The following is a 20,675-nucleotide window of genomic DNA, read 5'->3' as shown; positions in this document are numbered from 1 at the left end:
GCAACAGTAAACATATCTGGCAGCGTGCACAAACATAATAATGATACACAAGCAGCATTTTTCTCACAAGCCTCCTTTGTTGCCTTTCTTGGCGATACATTCCATTCATAACACGCATCACATTCAAAGAAGTCTTCGCCAGAGGTGAGTAGTAACACGTTGCATTTACTCTGTTACTTTTACTCAAGTAGTACTTTGGATAAATTGTACTTGTCAAAGTAGTTTTAATACAGCATACTTTTTACTTTTACGCAAGTATTTATTTTAACTCATTCACTGCCAGCCTTCCCAGTTAACATGGATATTTGACTTCTAAAGCCGTCAATGGCAGTGAATGTGTTAAAAAGAAACTATAGTTTTACTTTGTTACAATGGACTAAATGCTGATCTCCACTTTATCAATGATTGCTTATTTATTAACTATTTTGTCTATCTCTAGACTACGACTTCGATTTCGCCAGATTGTCATGCTTATTTACCTATCCCATCTAATGTGGGCGGGCGCTGTTTGCTCCAATCCAATTTAAACGGTAGTGACGTGTAAGTCTAGTTCACCAATCAAATGACACAAGGAAGTCACATGACCTCACAAAAATCTTCCATTGCGCTTAAGGTATTAACGCAAAATACGCCAGCCCGGCTAATTGACGTGCCTATGTGGCGATTTTAGGCAACGTTTATTTACATTTTGACAAAGAAAAAGAACAGCTTTCATGTATTGTAGTATTTTTCTGGCACTGTCTGCACCAATGTGGGTATTTCAGCCCACTTCCAACTTGAAAAAAAACCTTGCAGTGAATTGCAGATGTTTTTTTGTTGTTTTGGTTGTGCATTTTAGCCCTCATTAGCCCTGTTTTATTTCAACTGTAAAAACTCTTGGGACACGTGCTAATCTCGCTCACACGCCTGCACAGGCGCGGGCGCATACACGCAGCAATATCAGAATTTGAAATATAAATATGAACTACTTCATGAACTTTCATTCACTGAACTCATTGAAGTACAACACTGGCATGGGTAGCCATTTCCAATCTCGGAAAAGAAAAAGCATGTTTTTATTGTTCACTAAATATGGGTTTTACAGACTGTACAAACATGAGTGATGACATTCTGCTGCGGTGCATTGTGGACTATGACGTTTGAGGTCTGCTTACCCATCGTTGAAAGGAGATAACAACTGTAATTTTCCCATCATATTTTCTAATAAGAACTTTGTCTGTGAAGATGGACAGTTTATTTACAATACCTTACACAAATGCATCTCTAAAGTTTTACTGCATGAGGTGTAATGAGTGTTTTACTGTTTTAGTTAACTTCTTTTTTCACTTGTATGACAATTACGACTGCTAAAATGTTGCATAATAATCGCCTGTACAGTTAAAAATGCTTTTATGATGACAACCAATGATGGGAAAGTTCATTTTCTCCACGAACCACTTCAAGGTTCACTTGACCGATCCAAAAATGAACAAGTTCGTAGTTCTTCTTTTTCCCCCAAATATGTTGCTGTGAGCTATTATCTCCAAATACTGGCATTTCCCCATTCTTGCCACCCATTGGGTCCACACAAGTAGTCTGCTGCATATTTTACCCTTCGGTCTCAAAAGCATGAGGAAAAATGTGTTGCTTGAATGGTCTTTTTTATTAATGAGGAATTAAAACAAAAACAGGACTGTAGTCCTTAATGTGTAAATACAAACACAATCTGTGGTTGAAAATTAGGCGTCACTGCAGCTATGTCACTCTACTCAAACTAAACTACAACATGAACTTTGGGGGGAAATACCTGGATAAAACCCACACAAGCACATGAACAACAGCTAAACTACACAAAGGAGATTTTAACCCACAACCTTAAAACTGTGAGACAGATGTCCTAACATCGCCACACATTGGTGGTGGTGTACAGAATTGCTGCTTCTGTACCACAACTTACATGCAGTACTTGTGTAAGGTTGTCTGCACAAACCAGTTCTTACAAGACTAAAAGGGGACATTTCACATGAAGGAAAGCCATCTCTGACCTTGCCTCCATTAAACATACAGAACACGTCGCTGGAATTATAGTGCGCGGCTGCATGGTACTGTACATGCGGTGGATGTTTTATACTTTCTGTTGCTGTCAGATCGTCTCGTGCTTTCTTTACGGACCGGTGCTTTTCAGTGGAAATATGTGCAATAGTGAAAGAGATCTGATGGAGTTAGGAGTTGTTCATGCTTTCATGGGTCCATACTCGTACATGACCTTGTTGTAAGGTGTGCATGTGTGTATATAGAGGAGACATATAGTATATAACTATATTTCCACAATGGAACCTCTAAAGTAAAAAAAAAAACCTAGAGTTGCAAGAATTGGGACACATTTTTCTACATCAATCTAAAGCCGCGTGAAACTAAGGCGTTCCAAGACCTCACAAAATATGATTGTTGGATTAGCAATAATATACAATAACTCTTAAGGATTTTAAATTGCCCGTTCATGTAATGGTGATTTTGACTGTGGTCTGGAGTTAATTATTTCTATTTTTACTTTCTCTGGGAAAACGAATCAGAATACAAATACAAATCATAGATTTACCATATCAGATGTTTCAGGTGTACAGGATAAGACCTCACCTTGTCAAAGTAACGTTCTACCTGCACAGACGTCATGTGAACTGCAAAATCTATTTTTCACCTCATTAGGAGAGGTGGGAAGAGTAGCCAAATATTACACTCAAGTAAGAGTACTGCTACTTTAGAATATGACTCAAGTAAAAGTAAAAGGTAGTCCTCCAAATAATACCATTAATAATAGTAAGAAACTACTCAAGTACTGAGTAACTAGTGAGTAAGTTCTGATTTATTTTTTAAATCAGGGCATAAACGTCAAATCAAATAAAAAATAACTAAATAAAATGTTCATTCATTCATTCATCTTCCGTTCCGCTTATCCTCACTGAGGTCGCGGGCGTGTTGGAGCCTATCCCAGCTATCTTCGGGCGAGATGCAGGGTACACCCTGAACTGGTCGCCACCTAATCGCAGGGCACATATGAACAAACAACCATTTGCACTCACATTCACACCTACAGACAATTTAGAGTCTTCAGTTAACCTACCCTGCCAGTTTTTCTGATGTGGGAGGAAACCAGAGTACCCGGAGAAAACCCACACAGGCATGGGGAGAACATGCAAACTCCACACAGGCGAGGCCGGATTTGAACCCGGGTCCTCAGAACTGTGAGATGGATGTGCTAACGTGTAAATTCAGATATTGCTGAACAAGATCACTTAATAAATACAATCTTAATGAAATAAAATCTTTTTAAAATAAATTAAGGCTAATTCATTTCTAAGAAATGGTCTTATACTATATTGTTTCCACTTGTTAGACAGCACAATACTTTAGGCTCACCAGGCAGATTACAAAAACAGGAACAAGGCTGTAGTGGATATACAAAAGTATACACACCCTGTTAAAATCCCAGGTTTTTGTGTTGTAAAATAATTTTGACTCGTATAAATAATTTTAAAACTTTTTCCACCATTAATGTCCATCCAACCATCCATCCATCAATTTTCTACCGCTTATCCGGGTCTGGTCGCGAGGGCAGTAGCTTCAGCAGGGACGCCCAGACTTCCCACTCCCCAGCCACTTCATCCAGCTCTTCTCACCCTATCTCTTAGGGAGAGCCCGGACACCCTGCGGAGGAAACTCATTTCGGCCGCTTGTATCCGGGATCTTGACCCACAGCTCGTGACCATAGGTGAGGGTAGGAACGTAGATCGACCGGTAAATTGAGAGCTTCGCCTTTCAACTTAGCTCCTTCTTTACCACAACGGACCGATACAAAGTCCTCATCACTGCAGACGCAGCAACGATTCGCCTGTCGATCTTCCGTTCCATTCTTCCCTCACTCGTGAACAAGACCCCAAGATACTTGAACTCCTCCACTTGGGGCAGGATCTCATCCCCGACCCAGAGAGGGCACGCCACCCTTTTCCGACTGAGGACCATGGTCTCAGATTTGGAGGTGCTGATTCTCATCCAAGCCGCTTCACACTCGGCTGCGAACTGCTCCAGTGAGAGTTGGAGGTCACGGCTTGATGAAGCCAACAGAACCACATCATCTGCAAAAAGCAGAGATGCAATACTGAGGCCACCAAACCGGACCCATCTACGCCTCGGCTGCGCCTAGAAATTCTGTCCATAAAAGTTATGAACAGAATCTGTGACAAAGGGCAGCCTTGGCGGAGTCCAACACTCACCGGGAACGAGTCCGACTTACTGCCCGATATGCGGACCAAACTCTGACTCCGGTCGTACAGGGACCGAACAGCCCGTATCAGGGGGTTTGGTACCCCATATTCCCAAAGCACCCTCCACAGGACTCCCCGAGGGACACGGTCGAACCCCTTCTCCAAGTCCACAAAACTCATGTAGACTGGTTGGGCGAACTCCCATGCACCCTCGAGGACCCTGCCGAGGGTGCAGAGCTGGTCCAATGTTCCACGGCCAGGACGAAAACCACACTGCTCCTCCTGAATCTGAGATTCGACTTCCCGACGGACCCTCCTCTCCAGCACCCCTGAATAGACCTTACCAGAGAGGCTGAGGAGTGTGATCCCCCTGTAGTTGGAACTCCTTCTTAAAAAGGGGGACTACCACCCCAGTCTGCCAATCCAGAGGCACTGTCCCCGATGTCCACGCCATGTTGCAGAGGCGTGTCAACCAAGACAGCCCCACAACATCCAGAGCATTTAGGAACTCCCATTAATGTGACCTAGAATTTTTATAACTCAACTGATTTATTTTTGTATCTTTTTGAGAGGGGAGTTGAAAATAAACAACTGAAATAACATTTAATGACTTTACTTTCTTGTGTTGTTTGATTGGTGAATTTGAGTCACACATCACTGTGGTAATCACGGTGGATTGGAGCAATGGCACACGACACGCAAGTCGAAAACAAAATTCAAAAAATAGATAGCGCATGAAATTATTGATAGATTAAAGTAGTGAGCGGCATGTAGATTATTGTAACGGAGTAAAAATACTGTTTCTTCTTAGCATAAATACTCGTAAAAGTAAAAGGTACGCTTCATTAAAACTACTTTGACAAGTACAATTTATTCAAAATATTGCTAGAGTAAATGTAACGGAGTAAATGTAGTGCATTCCTACCTATCGCTGTTCATTAGCATGATAATTAGCCACAAGCAGCTGCCATGAAAAGTCACGTTGAGCACCGCCGCCACATATGAACCATCTAAGACCATTTTTTTCTTTCACTGTATGTGTTTGTGAATGGTGGATGTGTCACAGCCAGTGCTGGGCCCTCATGCAATAACCAGGCTCCCTGCAATGTGTTATTCTAGGTGCAAAGTCATTCAAATTCACCAGAGAACTTCAATGTTCCTGCCAAAGCTGACACATCTCTGCCTTCCCGCCGACTCAAGACATGCTGCAGTACGCTTGCATTTTTGGCAGAAGAGTGAAATCTCTACCTCAAATTAATTTGTCTCAAATTAAGTTCTTTTAACCCCCCCCCCCAGTCCGCCAGCGGCACAAGATGGCTCATTTGCATATATGACAAATTTGGAATCTTTTTTGCACCCACGTACCACCACCCCTGGTTCCAGCTCCAGTCAGTCAAATGGGAAATTAATGACTGTTGTGGAGCATCTTGAAGATCTTAACATAGCATTTACCAGCATGTCCATTTGTATGACACACGAAACCAGGACATGCATGTTTGTCAAACTCAAAAGAAGACATTCATACATTTGCATCGTGACTCACGTCAGTTCCAGCATAACAATTTCGAACCTTGTGACGCTTCCCTTTAAATGTTATGGCAGCACTTCTTGCACTAAGCTGTCAGAAGGCAGTTTTTCGACAATGGTCCTCCGCTCCAAGCTGTTCCAGCTATAAGCACTCATCACTGCGGTGTATTTCATCTCGACTCTTGGAACGGCAATAATCGATGTGATGGCAAAGGAAAACAGGCTATTTCTCTCGCTGTCCCTGAGGCACACTACACACACACACGCTTCCAAAACAGATTGGGTCTGACAAAGCAGACTAAAAGCAGTGAGCAGTGGTATCTATCGATACAGTTTTCTGGTGCCAGCATGACCTGCGGCAGAGAGACGAGACATCATACTGTGTAAAAGGCCACCAATAGATGTGTTGTTGTGTCAATGCTATAATGAGCATTTATAATTACTCCTCAGACTCTTCTTTGCATAATTTACCGGACATGGCAGGCTAGTTCTCAATCCTGTGGCTGTTGTAACTCAAAAAAGATTGTTTCTGTGCTGCGGTTTGGTTGTGTCGGGCTTAGGTTTGCATGAATCAGGATGGAAAACGTGCAAAAATGTTAGGTGGTGATACGGAAACGGGAAGTCGGAAAATTCAGATTTACAATTATGCTTGAAGTTGTAGGTCCTAATTACAAATTGTGACAAATCGATGAGGGGCTTTTCCACCAACCTGCCCAGGAACTTGGAGTTCCCGATAGCAGGAGTTCCTGGAAGCAAAAGGTTCCTATGGCCCATACGGTGTGTGTTTCCATCACATTAATTAATTCAGGGTAGCTTCAACAATTGAGGCTGATGTTGACACCTACTGGATCTAAAAAATGCTTCTATTTCAAGCTTTCAATGTCTTATTTTATATCTTAATCAAAATCCACAAAATTTCCTGGTTACCAATTTGAATTGGTATTTAAACAGTCCTCTTCATCATGCTGCTCACATTTTGATATCATGAGACCAAGACGACACCTAACGATTGATTAACAATACCTCGCCGTTGCAAGGCTTCAAACAGGATGTTCTCAGAGGGAAATGGCCACTGAGCTTCAAGTGTCACAATGTTGTCATAAGCAGCTTGCAACAGAGATACAGAGCAAACGGAAGAATCAAAGAAAGGAATAAAAGTGGACATCCTTGGAAATTTTAATGGCTCAAACAGCCTATGTGAATTTTTATGTCCAGCTCCTTTTTAGAGAATACAAATTCGTGCAAAACGTACTGAAGCATTTAACAGTTGGACAAAGTTTGGAGAAGGTCAAATTAAATTCACCTGTAAAGGTTATAGTGTAGTGCTTTTTCAGTTCATCTTCAGTTTTCAACCAAAAGATGAATATCCCTAAGTTTTTGTGAGTAATTGTATTAGGTAAGGTACATGAAGTATAACTGCCTTGTGCTCTAGCCATACGTCCACGCCGTAAACAAACACAGTGTAGCTCAGGATCTGGCTAGCGATATGCTTTTGGCATTACAGCAATCTCTTTTGAAGCAACATCACATGAATATGAATATCAGTGCAGCATTTAAACCCCCCCCCCCCACCCCAAAAAAAAAATAAAAAACAGGTTGTGCACGTACAATTTTCAGCAGAATTTAAACGGGCTCTGTCAGGCAAATGGAGCCAAATGCTAATATTCTTTTCACAGTAAAATAATTCACACTGTTTAAACTGTTACTGTTGCACTTATGTGCATTGTTCACTTCCAAAAAAGAAGACAAACTATTGATGTTGGACTTTTCTAAAAAGAACGGTTTTAAGATGTTATATGTATTTTTATTTCATTGTGTTTGCTATTAAGTATGTTAAATAACTTAATTTAGTGGAGAAATTATTGCTTTTTTATTATTATTTTACCTCATTAAATGTGTTCCTGTTACCACAAAAGATAAGCACTTGAGGCAGCGATTTGCATTTTGTTAGCTGTACTATACCCTATGCGAACTTATAACCAAAGTACATACTGAGCAGGGATTTTTGGCAGACCATTACACCCCTACTACATATAGTACATTATAGTTGTTGGTTCTATGAGAATTAACTATCTATCACAACCTGTTTGGCAAGAAAAGATGTCCACCCTGTGTCAAGTATAACGTTGCTAATATGTCAAAAATATTTGTTGTTGTTGCTGTCAGCATACCCACTATTAACTTCATTGTAAGCTAACCTCATGCTTGGGTTGTTAGCCATGTTTGCTGTGCCAAAATCACATGCCTCGTGTGAATACTCGAACTTTTATATCGGTATAATGTAATTGGGCTTCTTTTTTTCATTTTTTTTTCATGATAGTTCATGACATGCTGCTTGCTGCTAAACTGTATTTAATTTTTTAGTTTGTTTGTTTAGTTTGTTGCTTTTTTGCTAGAAGCTACATGACTGCTCACAAACAAGGCACCAAAGGGATTTACATGTATTTTTGCGTTTTTTTTTTTGTTTTTTTAAATCATGTATCCTTTAGACTCGTTGTTTATAAAAAAAAAAAAAAAAAAAAAAAAACATCTTCTAAAATGCAAGTGGTAGCTAGCTTGTTAGCATGACCTCAATGGAATCTCAATAATTAATGTTATTGCAAATCCCTGTTTATGTATCATATTTACAGTTTTACTGTGTTGGAATGCTTTGAAAAAGGTCGTTATAACAACACATTTAGTGGTGGCCTGTTGTGCAATGGTTCCTCAAGTGGGGGTGGGGGGGTCTGCGTGCATCTTGTCCAGGCCTCCGTGGGGTGGGGAACTAGTAGGAGTGGAGGGTCAATCAAGTTTGATTTCACTCCCTTAATTATTGTTCAATAGTAGCATGAATTGCAGTGACTGTTAGATCGATAGATGAGAGGATTTATGAGTATTAATGTCTTTGCTGTTGCCATCCGTCTTCTGCGGACAAGCCCATCCAAGCAAGTGATTCAGACAAACCCTTGCCAGAAAATATCCTATTCAAGGTGCATTTTCCCTGCAGAAACTTGATATTAAAGTACTTTTTTTTGGTCTGGGTTGGTCACATATGAGGTGAAAAGAGGTCTTGGCCCATCATATAGTGTGTGGCCGGGAGTGAATAATCTTGTGGACCATCAAGTCAAACAATAATAATGATGATAAGAATTTTTTTTTCAGCCTTCTGACCCCGGCACAAGTCATACGAGCTGCAGTGCGGCATCAGCTGTGTCACAACAAGCACATTGTCGTGCATGCACGCATACATGAAATTTGCACTCCAACTCAGGCAGGACGGCGACACGTCGCCAGCACGTGTGCATTAGGCATTTATCGCATTTCATAACAGTGACGAGGTGCAAGAGATAAACCCGTACATGAACTAAGCAAATAAGCACATTATAAATCAAATCTCACTCACCCCTTTTGAACATGTTGCCGATTTAAGTGTATTTGCTCCTCTCTCCTCTGGAAATCATCGATCCAAATATTCCAGACTTTTGGAAGTTGATCCGGAGACCCTCCACTTTCTTTCTTTTTAATTTTAATCTAATTTTTTTTGTCAGTGTCACTCAATTGTCTCTCCCGTTGTGCAGGGGTTATTTTAATCTCCACAGAGTCCAACGCGGATTATTGGCAAATTTGACACCGGGTGGCGATCATCGCAAAACAGACTCACAGCAATCCTCTCAGTCCGAAACAATAATAACTCCAAGGAAGATGTTTGGTCATTGAATTCTTCCTCCAATAATAATTAAAGAAAAAATAAAATAAAATCAATGCTCGTTTCGACCAGCCAGAGTTGCTCCGATTGCATCGCGCCCCAAAATTAAATGATAAATTACTGGAATAAAAGCGGCCACTTCCATAGATGCATCTTTAAAATATTTTATATATTTTAAAACATACTCTGATAATAGTTAAATGTTGTATGTGTGCAGTAAGAAGTCTGTGCGTTGCATCCGTCCAGCACAACGATGCGCTCAAGGAGGGAGAAAGTGATGATGTGCCACCTCAACCTCCTCCTCATCCCGCCTCCTCCTGCGGGCTCAGCCTCTCTCACTGGAGAGTCAGACAGACGCACCAGCAGGAGAGCCCAATCATGCGTGGTGCTAAACTATATTTAAACTTCAGCAGAGAGACAATAAGACCGAAAGACATTGTGGTGTCATAGAAATCACAAGAAAAAAAAATCCTGGTAAAATCACCAATTCCAAATTCCGGCTTGATCTTGCGTCATACTTTTTTTAAAGCAATGTATTTTCACATTTTACAAATTTACATGTAAATGAATATATCAATGTGTATAAAATGGTCTAACTTTTTTTTATATTTAATCCGTAGATTGTCTTTTTGCTCACCGCTACTTCCATCGGTGCTTGAGACAGGGCAATCCGATGCTCTTCTATCGATTGCTTTGGCCTCGCAGTTTCCTGTTTGGAGCGGGGAGAAAACATGGCGGCCCCCTCGTGTGAAGTAATGCTTGCTCCTGTCAAAAAGCCAACAGGTAATAGCTCACTTCCACTCTTAACATTATTGACGCAAATCACAGATACTTGTACAGTGAATTTACAGGGAAGTATTTCGTTTGCTGACAACGGAGTTGACGCTATTGCGAGACGTGACGTAACGTAAACATTCCAGTCCGTGTCTAAAATCGGTATCCGGGACGGATATTCAGAGTATAAATCGGATATATTGGTGCCTTTTAAAAGCTGAGTGTAAGGTAAGAAATAAAGACGAACGAACATACATTCTGCTTAGCGATTGGAAATAGATTTAGTAATGCCTGTCTGGACGAATAATGAGAAGGAAACGGGGTTGATGGCACATTTTACGAGGGTACATAAACGTCCCACTCCGGCTTCATACCATGGAATGTCGAAAATAAGTACACAAACGTTTTCGGGATGTGCGGATCTTTTGTTCCGGAGTCTGAGTCATTTGATCTACCGTTCCCGAGTCCGGATCCGATACTTCGGCAATGCATTAAGAAGAAGAAAAACAATTGTCTCGACTGTCTTATTTTTTTTTTTATTTAAACGAAATTATCCCAACATGATACATTTTAGTTCTATAAGACTAGTGCAGCAATGGTTCAAAGCAAGTCAACAAAAACATCCTTTTTATGGCATATCAGTGGTGAAGTACAAAATTACGATGCAAACAAAGAATACTTACTTGGACTGGTTGTTACACTCTAAATTGTTTAACTCTGTGAGACCTCCCTGGGTCTGAAGTAATGAATATAGTAAATCTTTGTCATTACAAATACACAGAGGTGGGTATTGTACTCAAGTAAGAATACTGTTACTTTAGAATAATATGACTCAAGTAAAAGTCAAAAGTGATCCTCCAAATAATGACTTGAGTAAGAAAGTACTCATTGAAAAACTACTCAAGTACAGACTACCTAATAACCCCTGAGTTGTTTTTTAAATCAGAGCCTGAACATAAAAAAAAACCTAAATAAAATGTGAATGTGCCAATTCAGATATTGCTGAACAATAAATATCACTTGATAAATACAATCTTAATAAAATAAAATATTTGTAAAATATCAAATTAAGGCAAATTCAGCTCCATGAAATGGTCTTATAGTATGTTGTTTCCACTTGTTAAACAGCACATTACTGTAGGCTCACCAGGCAGATTACAAAAACAGGAACAAGGCTGCAGTGGTTATAAAAATTATACACATTATTTTTGACCAAGATAAGTAATTTTAAAACTTTTCCACCATTAATGTGACCTAGAATTTGCGCAACTCAACTGATTTATTTTTATTGTTTTGAGAGCGGAGGTCAAAATAAACAACTGAAATAAACTTGAATGTGATTGACTTGGACTTGACGTTTAACTTGCTCCCTTCCTGGCCAGGTCACCATTGCAAAAGATGTTATATTTTAACTGGTCTTTTACCTTGTAAATAAACTTCAAATGAAATAAATAGAAATAAATCTGGTTGCACAATCGCTATTGTAGGATGGAAGAGTCCAGTTGCCTTGTTTTAACCTTTGCTTATTGCCATGACCCGGATGACTAAGAATTTAAAGAGACATAAAGAAAAAGCACAATTCTTAGCAAGCACACACAACTCTATTAAATCACTTTTACTACTGCATTTTTTTGCGTTATTTATACTTTTAGCAGAAACTTTTCATTGTACCTATTGTTTGTATGCTGTGGTGTGTGATTATGCTTTTGGGTGTGACAGTAATTACTTCTACTGCACACCAGGTTTACCTCAGGGATTAATGGAGTATCTATTTTTTTCACTAGACTGTGCTATTGTGATTCAAGCCTTGTGCTCCACAACTTTTTGTAGTCACTTAAACACTTGGCAATTATTAATAACTGTTTGGTGAACAGATGGATAGAACACAGGGCTTTTGATCCTACCCAAATGACAGCGATAATCATTCTTTAACTTTTACCATACGGCTAATCAGCTGAAAATAATTTTCACATGAAAATTTTTATTATTGACTTGGGGTCTGTGTCCTCATGCATTCTGTAACTTGGTATTGTATTATGAACACGTGAGACACATTTGAAATAAATGGGAAGAGTGAATGTTGACTTTGTGTTAGAAACCGACGGACATTAAATGAAACATTCTCCTTTAGTCCGAGGACCCCGCCGAGTGGCCAATCAGATTCCTGATGAAATCCTGCAGGATCCCGAGTTGCAGGAGGCCATGAAAGCCTTACCCGCAAACTACAACTTTGAGATCCCCAAGACCGTGTGGCGAGTCAGACAAGCCAAGGCAACAAGAGGTGAGCTCAGCTGCCCTTAAGCTATCCTTACGCTTGTAACTTTGTAAGCGTTTTCTGACGGGAAAAATCATAAGCTCCGTACAGTAAACCCTCGCCGATTTGCCAATCACATTTTTATCTGTTGAACGCAACTTAAACTATTTGATGAAAAACACATCTATCTGCGTTTTTAAATTTAATTAACTTATTATTTTTTTTTGCCGTCTTTCTGTAACACCTTAAAATGGCGCCCAAATAACCTACTCCTTGTAATGTGACATGTTAGCAGAGGAGTAGCTGAAGTTAGCCACCAGTGTATAGCTGGATGTGTGATGTAAGATTCCAGTAGAGGTTCATCAGGCAGGCAGGCGATGCTCGAGAAAGCAGGGTGGTAAACTTCTTAAGATGATTGAGCGAAAGGTCTGGATCGCTTTTGGCAGTGGTGGAAGTTAACAGCTAATCAGCAGTTAACAGCTAGCTGCTCAACGTAAGGATAGTCTTTTGCTTAGTTGTCATGGTTTTCCTCAAGGGACCATTAAGGCTCTGAAAATAATACTGTATACAGTAAATGTATAATTACCTCATCGTATTATTACGTTTACACAATGGTACAGATTTCCTGCCTAAATGAAAAGAACAAATCTATTTAGCAAGAAACATGAAATAGACAAAATTTATCTGCTCTAGAGACCCCCCCCCCAAAAAAAATACATTATGTGGCTGGCTCGATCTGGCCCTCAGACCTTGAGTTTGACACCTGTGGTTTTATGTCTACAATTAAACTAAAATGCCTGTTTTTGGGAGGTGGGAAGAAGCTGGAGTACCCAGGAAAAAAAACAACGCAACGACGGGGAAAACATAAAACTACACTTAGAAAGCTCAGAGCCTGGATTTGAACATCCAATCTCAGAACTGTGTGGTGGCTGTGCAAACCACTTTGCACCATGCCACCGGATTTAAACAATTGTTATAGGCAATTATAAAACATTTTTTTTGGGGGGGGCTATTCACAAATCTTTGCTGTTTGCAGGGGTCTTGGTCCTTGACTGCTGCGAGAGTGTTCATTGAAGTTTTTAACTTGGCCCTGCCGCTAGTGGAGTGGAGCAGATGGCAATGCAATAGCTTTCAAAACACTGCTGCCACTGTTTTTTTTTTCTTTTTTTCCCTTTAAATCAAACCTCAACTTCCCTGACTGAAGCGAGACAACTTATCACCTCTGTCTCCTTCTGTTCCTCTTCACGTCCATCTGTTCCTTCTGACAGCCTTAGCCTCGAAAAAGAAAACCCCACTGTTCTTTTCAAGTGGCGAACAAAAACAAGTGAATTTTATTTTAGCTTCTTATTTTATTTACCTGTGTGTGTAAATAACCATGAGCTGGTTGAAGTCAAGCCTGTGAGTCACATTTTATTCACATTGTATTATTACCTCTGACAAGGATGTTAGGTTTTCATTTGGTTTTCATTTGCAACTTCCTGCTTTCTTTTAGAGCCTATCCCAGCTGCCTGTGGGTGAGAGGTGGGCTATACCATGGTCTGGTCGCCCGTCAATCACATGGATCATATAGACAAATAACCATGCACGCTTACATTCACACCAATAGGTAATTAGAGTAGAGTTAGAGTCTTCAGTAAATTGTGGATGTTTTTTTAATATGAATCAAACTTGCCAAAGGCCCAATATTCATGAGACGGTGTGACGTTAATTCCCCCACGATGGTTGCGTACTTCATGTGGCCATACCCGGAAGCATACACAGGGAGTGTGTGAACCTGTTGTTAGCAGACTCCCTGTGTGTGGTTCAGATGATCTTGTCAGCAACCCGCAGCATACACGTGACGTTTGTAACCATCGGAGGGGTAGTTTTGGTCGCAGGGGTAATTTTGGTCACCAGCAGAGGGTGATATTGCCTTAAATGGCAGGTCCCTGAGCTTGCTCGAGATTGATGAATTTTTATGTTTAATTTTTATGCCACAAATCCAATATTAACAAGAATACCATGTTTTTACTAGTGTTGGCACATACAGCGTATTCTTGTAGAAATGTGTGGGTTTACATCCCCTTTAAGTACTTTTCCTCTTTCGCACTCCAGAGGCTGGAGTAAGCCCATCGTCCAGTGAAGTTGAAACATCATATTGCACTTGAAGTTTGGATTCAGTTAAATACCCACCGGTGACTGACTTGTACCAATGGAATCATTCATTCATTCATTTCCCGTACCGCTTATCCTCGTTAGGGTCACAGGGGGTGCTGGAGCCTATGCCAGCTGACTGTGGCCGATAGGTGGGGTACACCCTGAACTGGTCGCCAGCCAATCGTAGGGCACATATGAACACATGACCATTCGCACTCACATTCACACCTACAGGCAATTTAGAGACTTCAATTAACCGATCATGCATGTTTTTGTGATGTGGGAGGAAACCGGAGTACCAGGAGAAACGCACGGGGAGAGCATGCAAACTCCACACAGGCGAGGCCGGATTTGAACGAAGGTCCTCAGATCTGTGAGGCAGATGTGCTAACCAGTCGTGCACCGTGCCGCACCAATTGAATAATATTTTTTTTGCTTCGATGTGAAAAGTGACTCGCCCGTTTTGTGGTCCAAGGAAGGTTGGGCAAGCTATCCCCTTTGAATTGATGAACCTCCAAACATGCATTTGTCATAAGAACAATTTTCTTATTAAATTAATTCTATTGGATTTATTTTCAAGGCCCCGGGGATGGTTGAGATTCGCCCGGAGTTCCTAAAGGCTCTGGATGTTGTGGGGCTGTCCTGGTTGACACGCCTCTGCAACTTCGCGTGGACATCGGGGACAGTGCCTCTGGATTGGCAGACTGGGGTGGTGGTCCCCCTTTTTAAGAAGGGGGACCGGAGGGTGTGTTCCAACTACAGGGGGATCACACTCTTCAGCCTCCCTCGTCCTGGCCGTGGAACAGTGGACCAGCTCTACACCCTCGGCAGGGTCCTCGAGGGTGCATGGGAGTTCGCCCAACCAGTCTACATGTGTTTTGTGGACTTGGAGAAGGCCTTCGACCGTGTCCCTCGGGGAGTCCTGTGGAGGGTGCTTCGGGACTATGGGGTACCGAAACCCCCGATACTGGCTGTTCGGTCCCTGTACGACCGGAGTCAGAGTTTGGTCCGCATATCGGGCAGTAAGTCGGACTCGTTCCCGGTGAGTGTTGGACTCCGCCAAGGCTGCCCTTTGTTACCGATTCTGTTCATAACTTTTATGGACAGAATTTCTAGGCGCAGCCGAGGCGTAAAGGGGGTCCGGTTTGGTGGCCTCAGTATTGCATCTCTTCTTTTTGGAGATGATGTGGTTCTGTTGGCTTTATCAAGCTGTGACCTTCAACTCACAGCAGTTCGCAGCCGAGTGTGAAGCAGCTGGGATGAGAATCAGCACTTCCAAATCTGAGGCCATGTTCCTCAGTCGGAAAAGGGTGGCTTCCCCTCTCCAGGTCGGGGATGAGACCCTGCCCCAAGTGGAGGAGTTCAAGTATCGTGGGGTCTTGTTCACGAGTGAAGGAAGAATGGAACAGGAGATCGACAGGCGGATCGTTGCAGCGTCTGCAGTGATGAGGACTTTGTATCGGTCCGTTGTGGTAAAGAAGGAGCTAAGCCGAAAGGCAAAGCTCTCAATTTACCGGTCGATCTACGTTCCTACCCTCACCTATGGTCACGAGCTGTGGGTCGTGACCGAAAGAACAAGATCCCGGATACAAGCGGCCGAAATGAGTTTCCCCCGCAGGGTGTCCAGGCTCTCCCTTAGAGAGAGGGTGAGAAGCTCGGTCATCTGGGAAGGGCTCAGAGTAGAGCTGCTGCTCCTCCACATCGAGAGTAGCAAGATGAGGTGGATGGGGCATCTGATTCGGATGCCTCCCAGGCACGTCCCACCGGGAGGAGACCCTGGGGACGACCCAGGACACTCTGGAGAGACTACGTCCTTCGGCTGGCCTGGGAACGCCTCAGGATCCCCCCGGAACAGCTGGATGAAGTGGCTGGGGAGAGGGAAGTCTGGGCGTTCCTGCTAAATCTACTGCCCCCGCGACCCGACCCGGATAAGGGGTAGAAAATGGATGGATGGATTTCATACAGAATTGAAGAAAAAAAAAAAAAGCATACTTGCATTCAAAGTGTTAGTGTATTAGATGGAGCGGTGCACACATCCCACCTGACTGACGACACATCCGTTACATAAGGTATTTGCAAATTTAAAGTGCGCTATATTCTTCTAATGGATTTAAATAACATTCACAAGTCTCCGGAAAACTGTATGCATCATGGTTTACAGCCACTCCTGCACAATGGGAATCTAATATTGTTACTGTCTTGGATTTGGCATATTGGGCAGTGTTCACGTTTTGGTGTTTTTTAACAATATGGGTCTAACGGTTTAAAGATTGAGTGAACAACAACAAACATGATTGTGCTTTGTGCATGCAAAACAAATGTTTTACAACAATCACACAGCCCTAAAAGATATGGTTACCAAATCAGGCTGGCACATAAAAACAAAGAACTAATTGTGTCACATGGATGGAGCCCAAACGTAGCAAAAAGTGGAAGCAGCCCAGAAGTCTCTCTACATCCTTGAAAGCATGCCATGTTTTCCAGGGAGACTTGTGGAATGCTCAGGGAGTTGCTCTGTTTTCCAAGTTCCTTGCACAACTGAGGCAGCCAAATGATAAGATCATTTGACAGTCTTGTCTTAAAGCATTCCTAGGGCTAGAACACAATAAGCAGTATGATGTAGAGTTGTTTATTGTCCATTTAGTTGCTTCCAATTATTTTATGTGCTACATTTACTTTTATGCACCATTGGGCAAATCATAGTGGGAAAGAATAGCTGCGATGATGAGATTGTTTTCATCTCAAAATGTTGTGAGTTCCGTTTGAATGTGTGTGTGTGTGGGGGGGGGGCGGGGTCTGTTGGAGAATTTCTTCAGATTTTCCATTTTACTAAACAAAAACGTCGTGGCATTTTTAATTCTCTTTGTGTGATGTTCATTTAGTCTTGCATGCAGTTTAAGTACACAATCAAGCACAGTGTGTCCATGTTCTTCATCTTTGTTTTCTGGTCATGCTGTACTGTTAATGAAATACTGTTTAATTTAATAATTTTTTTGAGAGTTTAATCCAATTTAGTTTCTCATTTGCGCTTCTGTAGTATTTTGCAGCAGGCAAGCAGTCTAGCCACTTGGGTTTACACCACGGGTTCTGTCGGCGGAATGGCAGTAGCTGTCTGCTTCTCATGCAGTATGTACAGTAAATGTGACAACATATCAGTGTGACTGTCACCCATTACTTAGTTCCAACAAAGAGGGGGAATGTGACACAGACAATGGCAATAGGCAAGCAGCAATGAACGGGCCCTCACCCACTTTTCACAGCTAATCCTCAAAAGGATCATCGAACTTTGACGCCATGTTCTGACCACATTAGATGGCGTTGGCAAAACAGTTTTGTAATTTAGCATTGCCCATTTTTCTAAAATGGAGTTTATCCGGGCAAATTCCCTAATTGGAGATTGTCCTAGTAAAAGCCCTAGAATTTGCCCAAAATAGCTGCTTTAAACCAAAGTGGATGACTTCCTTTTCTCATCTGTGCACGGGTCCTTGAGATTTTTCCGCGTGTCATATCACAGTGTGCCATGGCCAACCAATTTCATGTTGATCGATGAAACTAGTGTGGGGGACAGATTTGTTTTTTTTTCTTAAATTTCTTCCCTCAGGGAGCGCTATAGAGTGACTTTTGGGAGAGTTGTTTGGCTTCCCTAAAATACTGACCCAGGATACATGTGCCTATGAAAGCTCAGTTTTTGGATGTTGAGGTTCCCAAAAAAGAGGTTGGAACCAGGCACTTAATTGGAGTCTTGCAAACCTCTTATTAAACCTGAAGCCATTCACCTCCAGTATCCTCTTCACCTTTTTGTTTGAGGCAGCAGAGAGAAGGCTCTTTGCCCCTGTCAGCTGTGGCTAGGGTGTGTTCTGAAACCTTTCTCCACTAATAAAACTGGCCTTTCTTGTGTAATGACCTGTCTCTCACTGTCTGCCTGTGACCCCTAAACCTTTTCGGCGATACAGAGCGCTCCCACCCCTGCTTTTGGCTCAGCTCCATCCATCACTCCATCTCATACTTTTATTGTTTAATGCTGCCTCTGCCAGTCTTTGAAAATGTACAGACTTTGGCATGTGACAGCAGTGGTGCGCTGCAGTGGGTGTCGCTCATTTTAAAGTAGTCACATTGATGGATTTAGTGAGCTGAGGTTTATTACAGAGGTGATGGAAGGGTCTTTTTTATGCACCTTTGGAAATGCTGTTTTAAAATTTAACTCAAGCAAGTTGCTGAGTCCCTGCTAATGTGTGTAATGTACTATATTGTATCCATCTGAAAACCAACAAATTCTAAGAATCTCCTTACATCACACAGTTCCAGACAACAAACACAGATCCCTCTTTAAACAATCCCAAATCCTGTTCTGCATGCATTTAGAGAGTATGCTTTTCCGTTCAGCTTGGTTACACAATGCATAATGTTCGCTCTTTATCATGTCACATACTAGTCTTTTCGCAGAATTTATTTATTTTTATCAAATCCAGCGCTCTGCAATGAGTGGGAAAAACGGTCAATGTTGAGGTTACTTCAAAAAATCTTTTTAATTGTCATAACGTGGAAAAAAAAAATAAACATACAGTCTTAATCCCTTAATCCCATTTGTGCTTACTTTACTTTCTCATATTTAGTTTTTATACTACACAACCTCTAACCGCAGTCCGTTCTAGGATGCTGGCCGCACTGTGGAATAGTTTTCCCACCAAAAATTTGTTCCAGACTCAAACCGTCCCCTCCATGAAAGCTTTAACTCTACTGTATAAGTAATTGCCAAAGTAGTTCATAGCTATATATTATGACTGAATAAAACTATTCGCTCTTTGACAAAGAAATGGAAGTGGTGATGTGCCAGCCTTTATGTACTAATATCTTGGCTTTACCCTCACACTTTTCCTTGATTAAACACTTGGAGAACTTCTTGTGCAGAGGTTTATTGATGAGAAAGCATTCAAATAAAACACACAAGCGGAAAGAATACTTGATATAAAGGTATGCACAACAGTTGCAAACACACACAAAGTGTAATTGTATATAAACACTTAGCAATGATGAAAATGACTCATAGTTAACTCCAAATTATTAATTATATTGTATCTTTATTGCTTAATTGTTTATTTGTATATTAAATAAATTGACTTATCTCTTTGCCTATTTTTTTTATATCCTGCATTAAGTTATCCAGGTTGTCTTGTACTGCATGCTCAGTTGAGGCATTTTGTTGTACAATGGACTTAAACAGTAAACAAAACAAATTATAGGGGCTGGGCACCCCCTCCTAATACCCAAGACTTGATAGCTATCGAGCACCCACTTCACAAAATGAAAACTGAACATTTAGCTTAACTGCATTTTTGGCATCAAATTAAACTAACTACACGCTAGTCAACAAATAATAAATACCAATAACATATACAATGATACCTTGATTTATGAGTTTAATCTATTCTGTGATCATACTCTTAACTCACATCACTTGTATCTCAAATCAACTTTCCTTGAATGGAAATATCAGGCAATATATATATATATAGGTTCTCAGTGATCCAGGCCGTGATAATCCGCAAAAGTTGAATCAAGGCAACTGGACTCTTGTCGCTTGTTGAAGATGTTTCACCTTTAATCCAAAAGGCTTCATCAGTTCTAAATTTTAGGTGTGGAGCTTCCCTATCTATGCCTTGGCGGGTGTGTCCCCCTGGGGGTCGTCTAAAAATAGGGTGGTGTTGTTGTTGTTGGTTAGTGAAACAGCCATCCCGCATACCAATCAGTCGTTTACTCGTCTTGTAGCAGAACAGCTAGTTAGGGTCACCTTTCCTGTTAAATGAGTGGTTCTCTGGGAGGGGGGGGGCGGATATCAGGACATTGTTATAGGCAGCCAATAGGTGATACCACAAATCTCCTCTGTTTAGAGAGAGCGATCGCTAAACAGTTGACAAGCCGTCTCTAAACAGTTGACAGAAGAGGGCACGGAAAATCGCTGCTGATCCCTCCCACCCTGGGCACCGACACCCACCCCATTGCACCCCCCAGAAGGAAGCACGAACTGAACAACATCCTTAATCCCCCATAAATCTCTACT

General features: G+C 41.5%; 2 protein-coding genes across 4 annotated transcripts in view; one reads left to right on the top strand and one right to left on the bottom strand.

The window, feature by feature from the left end:
• Positions 1-9,709, bottom strand: part of rtn4rl1b (reticulon 4 receptor-like 1b) — a 173,835-nt gene extending 164,126 nt beyond the window's left edge. Inside the window, exon 1 of the mRNA XM_061681618.1 lies at positions 9,151-9,709. Within this exon, the coding sequence (XP_061537602.1) occupies positions 9,151-9,163 (13 nt within the window). The 5' untranslated portion in view covers positions 9,164-9,709. The remainder of the gene's footprint in view (positions 1-9,150) is intronic.
• Positions 9,710-10,167: 458 nt separating this feature from the next.
• The window catches only part of dph1 (diphthamide biosynthesis 1), a 119,088-nt gene continuing 108,580 nt past the window's right edge, over positions 10,168-20,675 (top strand). For all 3 annotated transcript variants that reach the window (XR_009768907.1, XM_061681584.1, XM_061681583.1), the window contains exons 1-2: positions 10,168-10,236; positions 12,359-12,508. Coding sequence is in view for 2 of the 3 variants with exons in the window: in XM_061681584.1 (XP_061537568.1) it covers positions 10,185-10,236; positions 12,359-12,508 (202 nt within the window). In the remaining variant the exon portion in view is untranslated. The remainder of the gene's footprint in view (positions 10,237-12,358; positions 12,509-20,675) is intronic.

The sequence above is a fragment of the Phycodurus eques genome, chromosome 7, assembly GCF_024500275.1.
Source record: "Phycodurus eques isolate BA_2022a chromosome 7, UOR_Pequ_1.1, whole genome shotgun sequence".
In the NCBI taxonomy this organism is placed as follows: Eukaryota; Metazoa; Chordata; class Actinopteri; order Syngnathiformes; family Syngnathidae; genus Phycodurus; species Phycodurus eques.
This window is presented reverse-complemented; position numbering and strand designations above follow the sequence as displayed.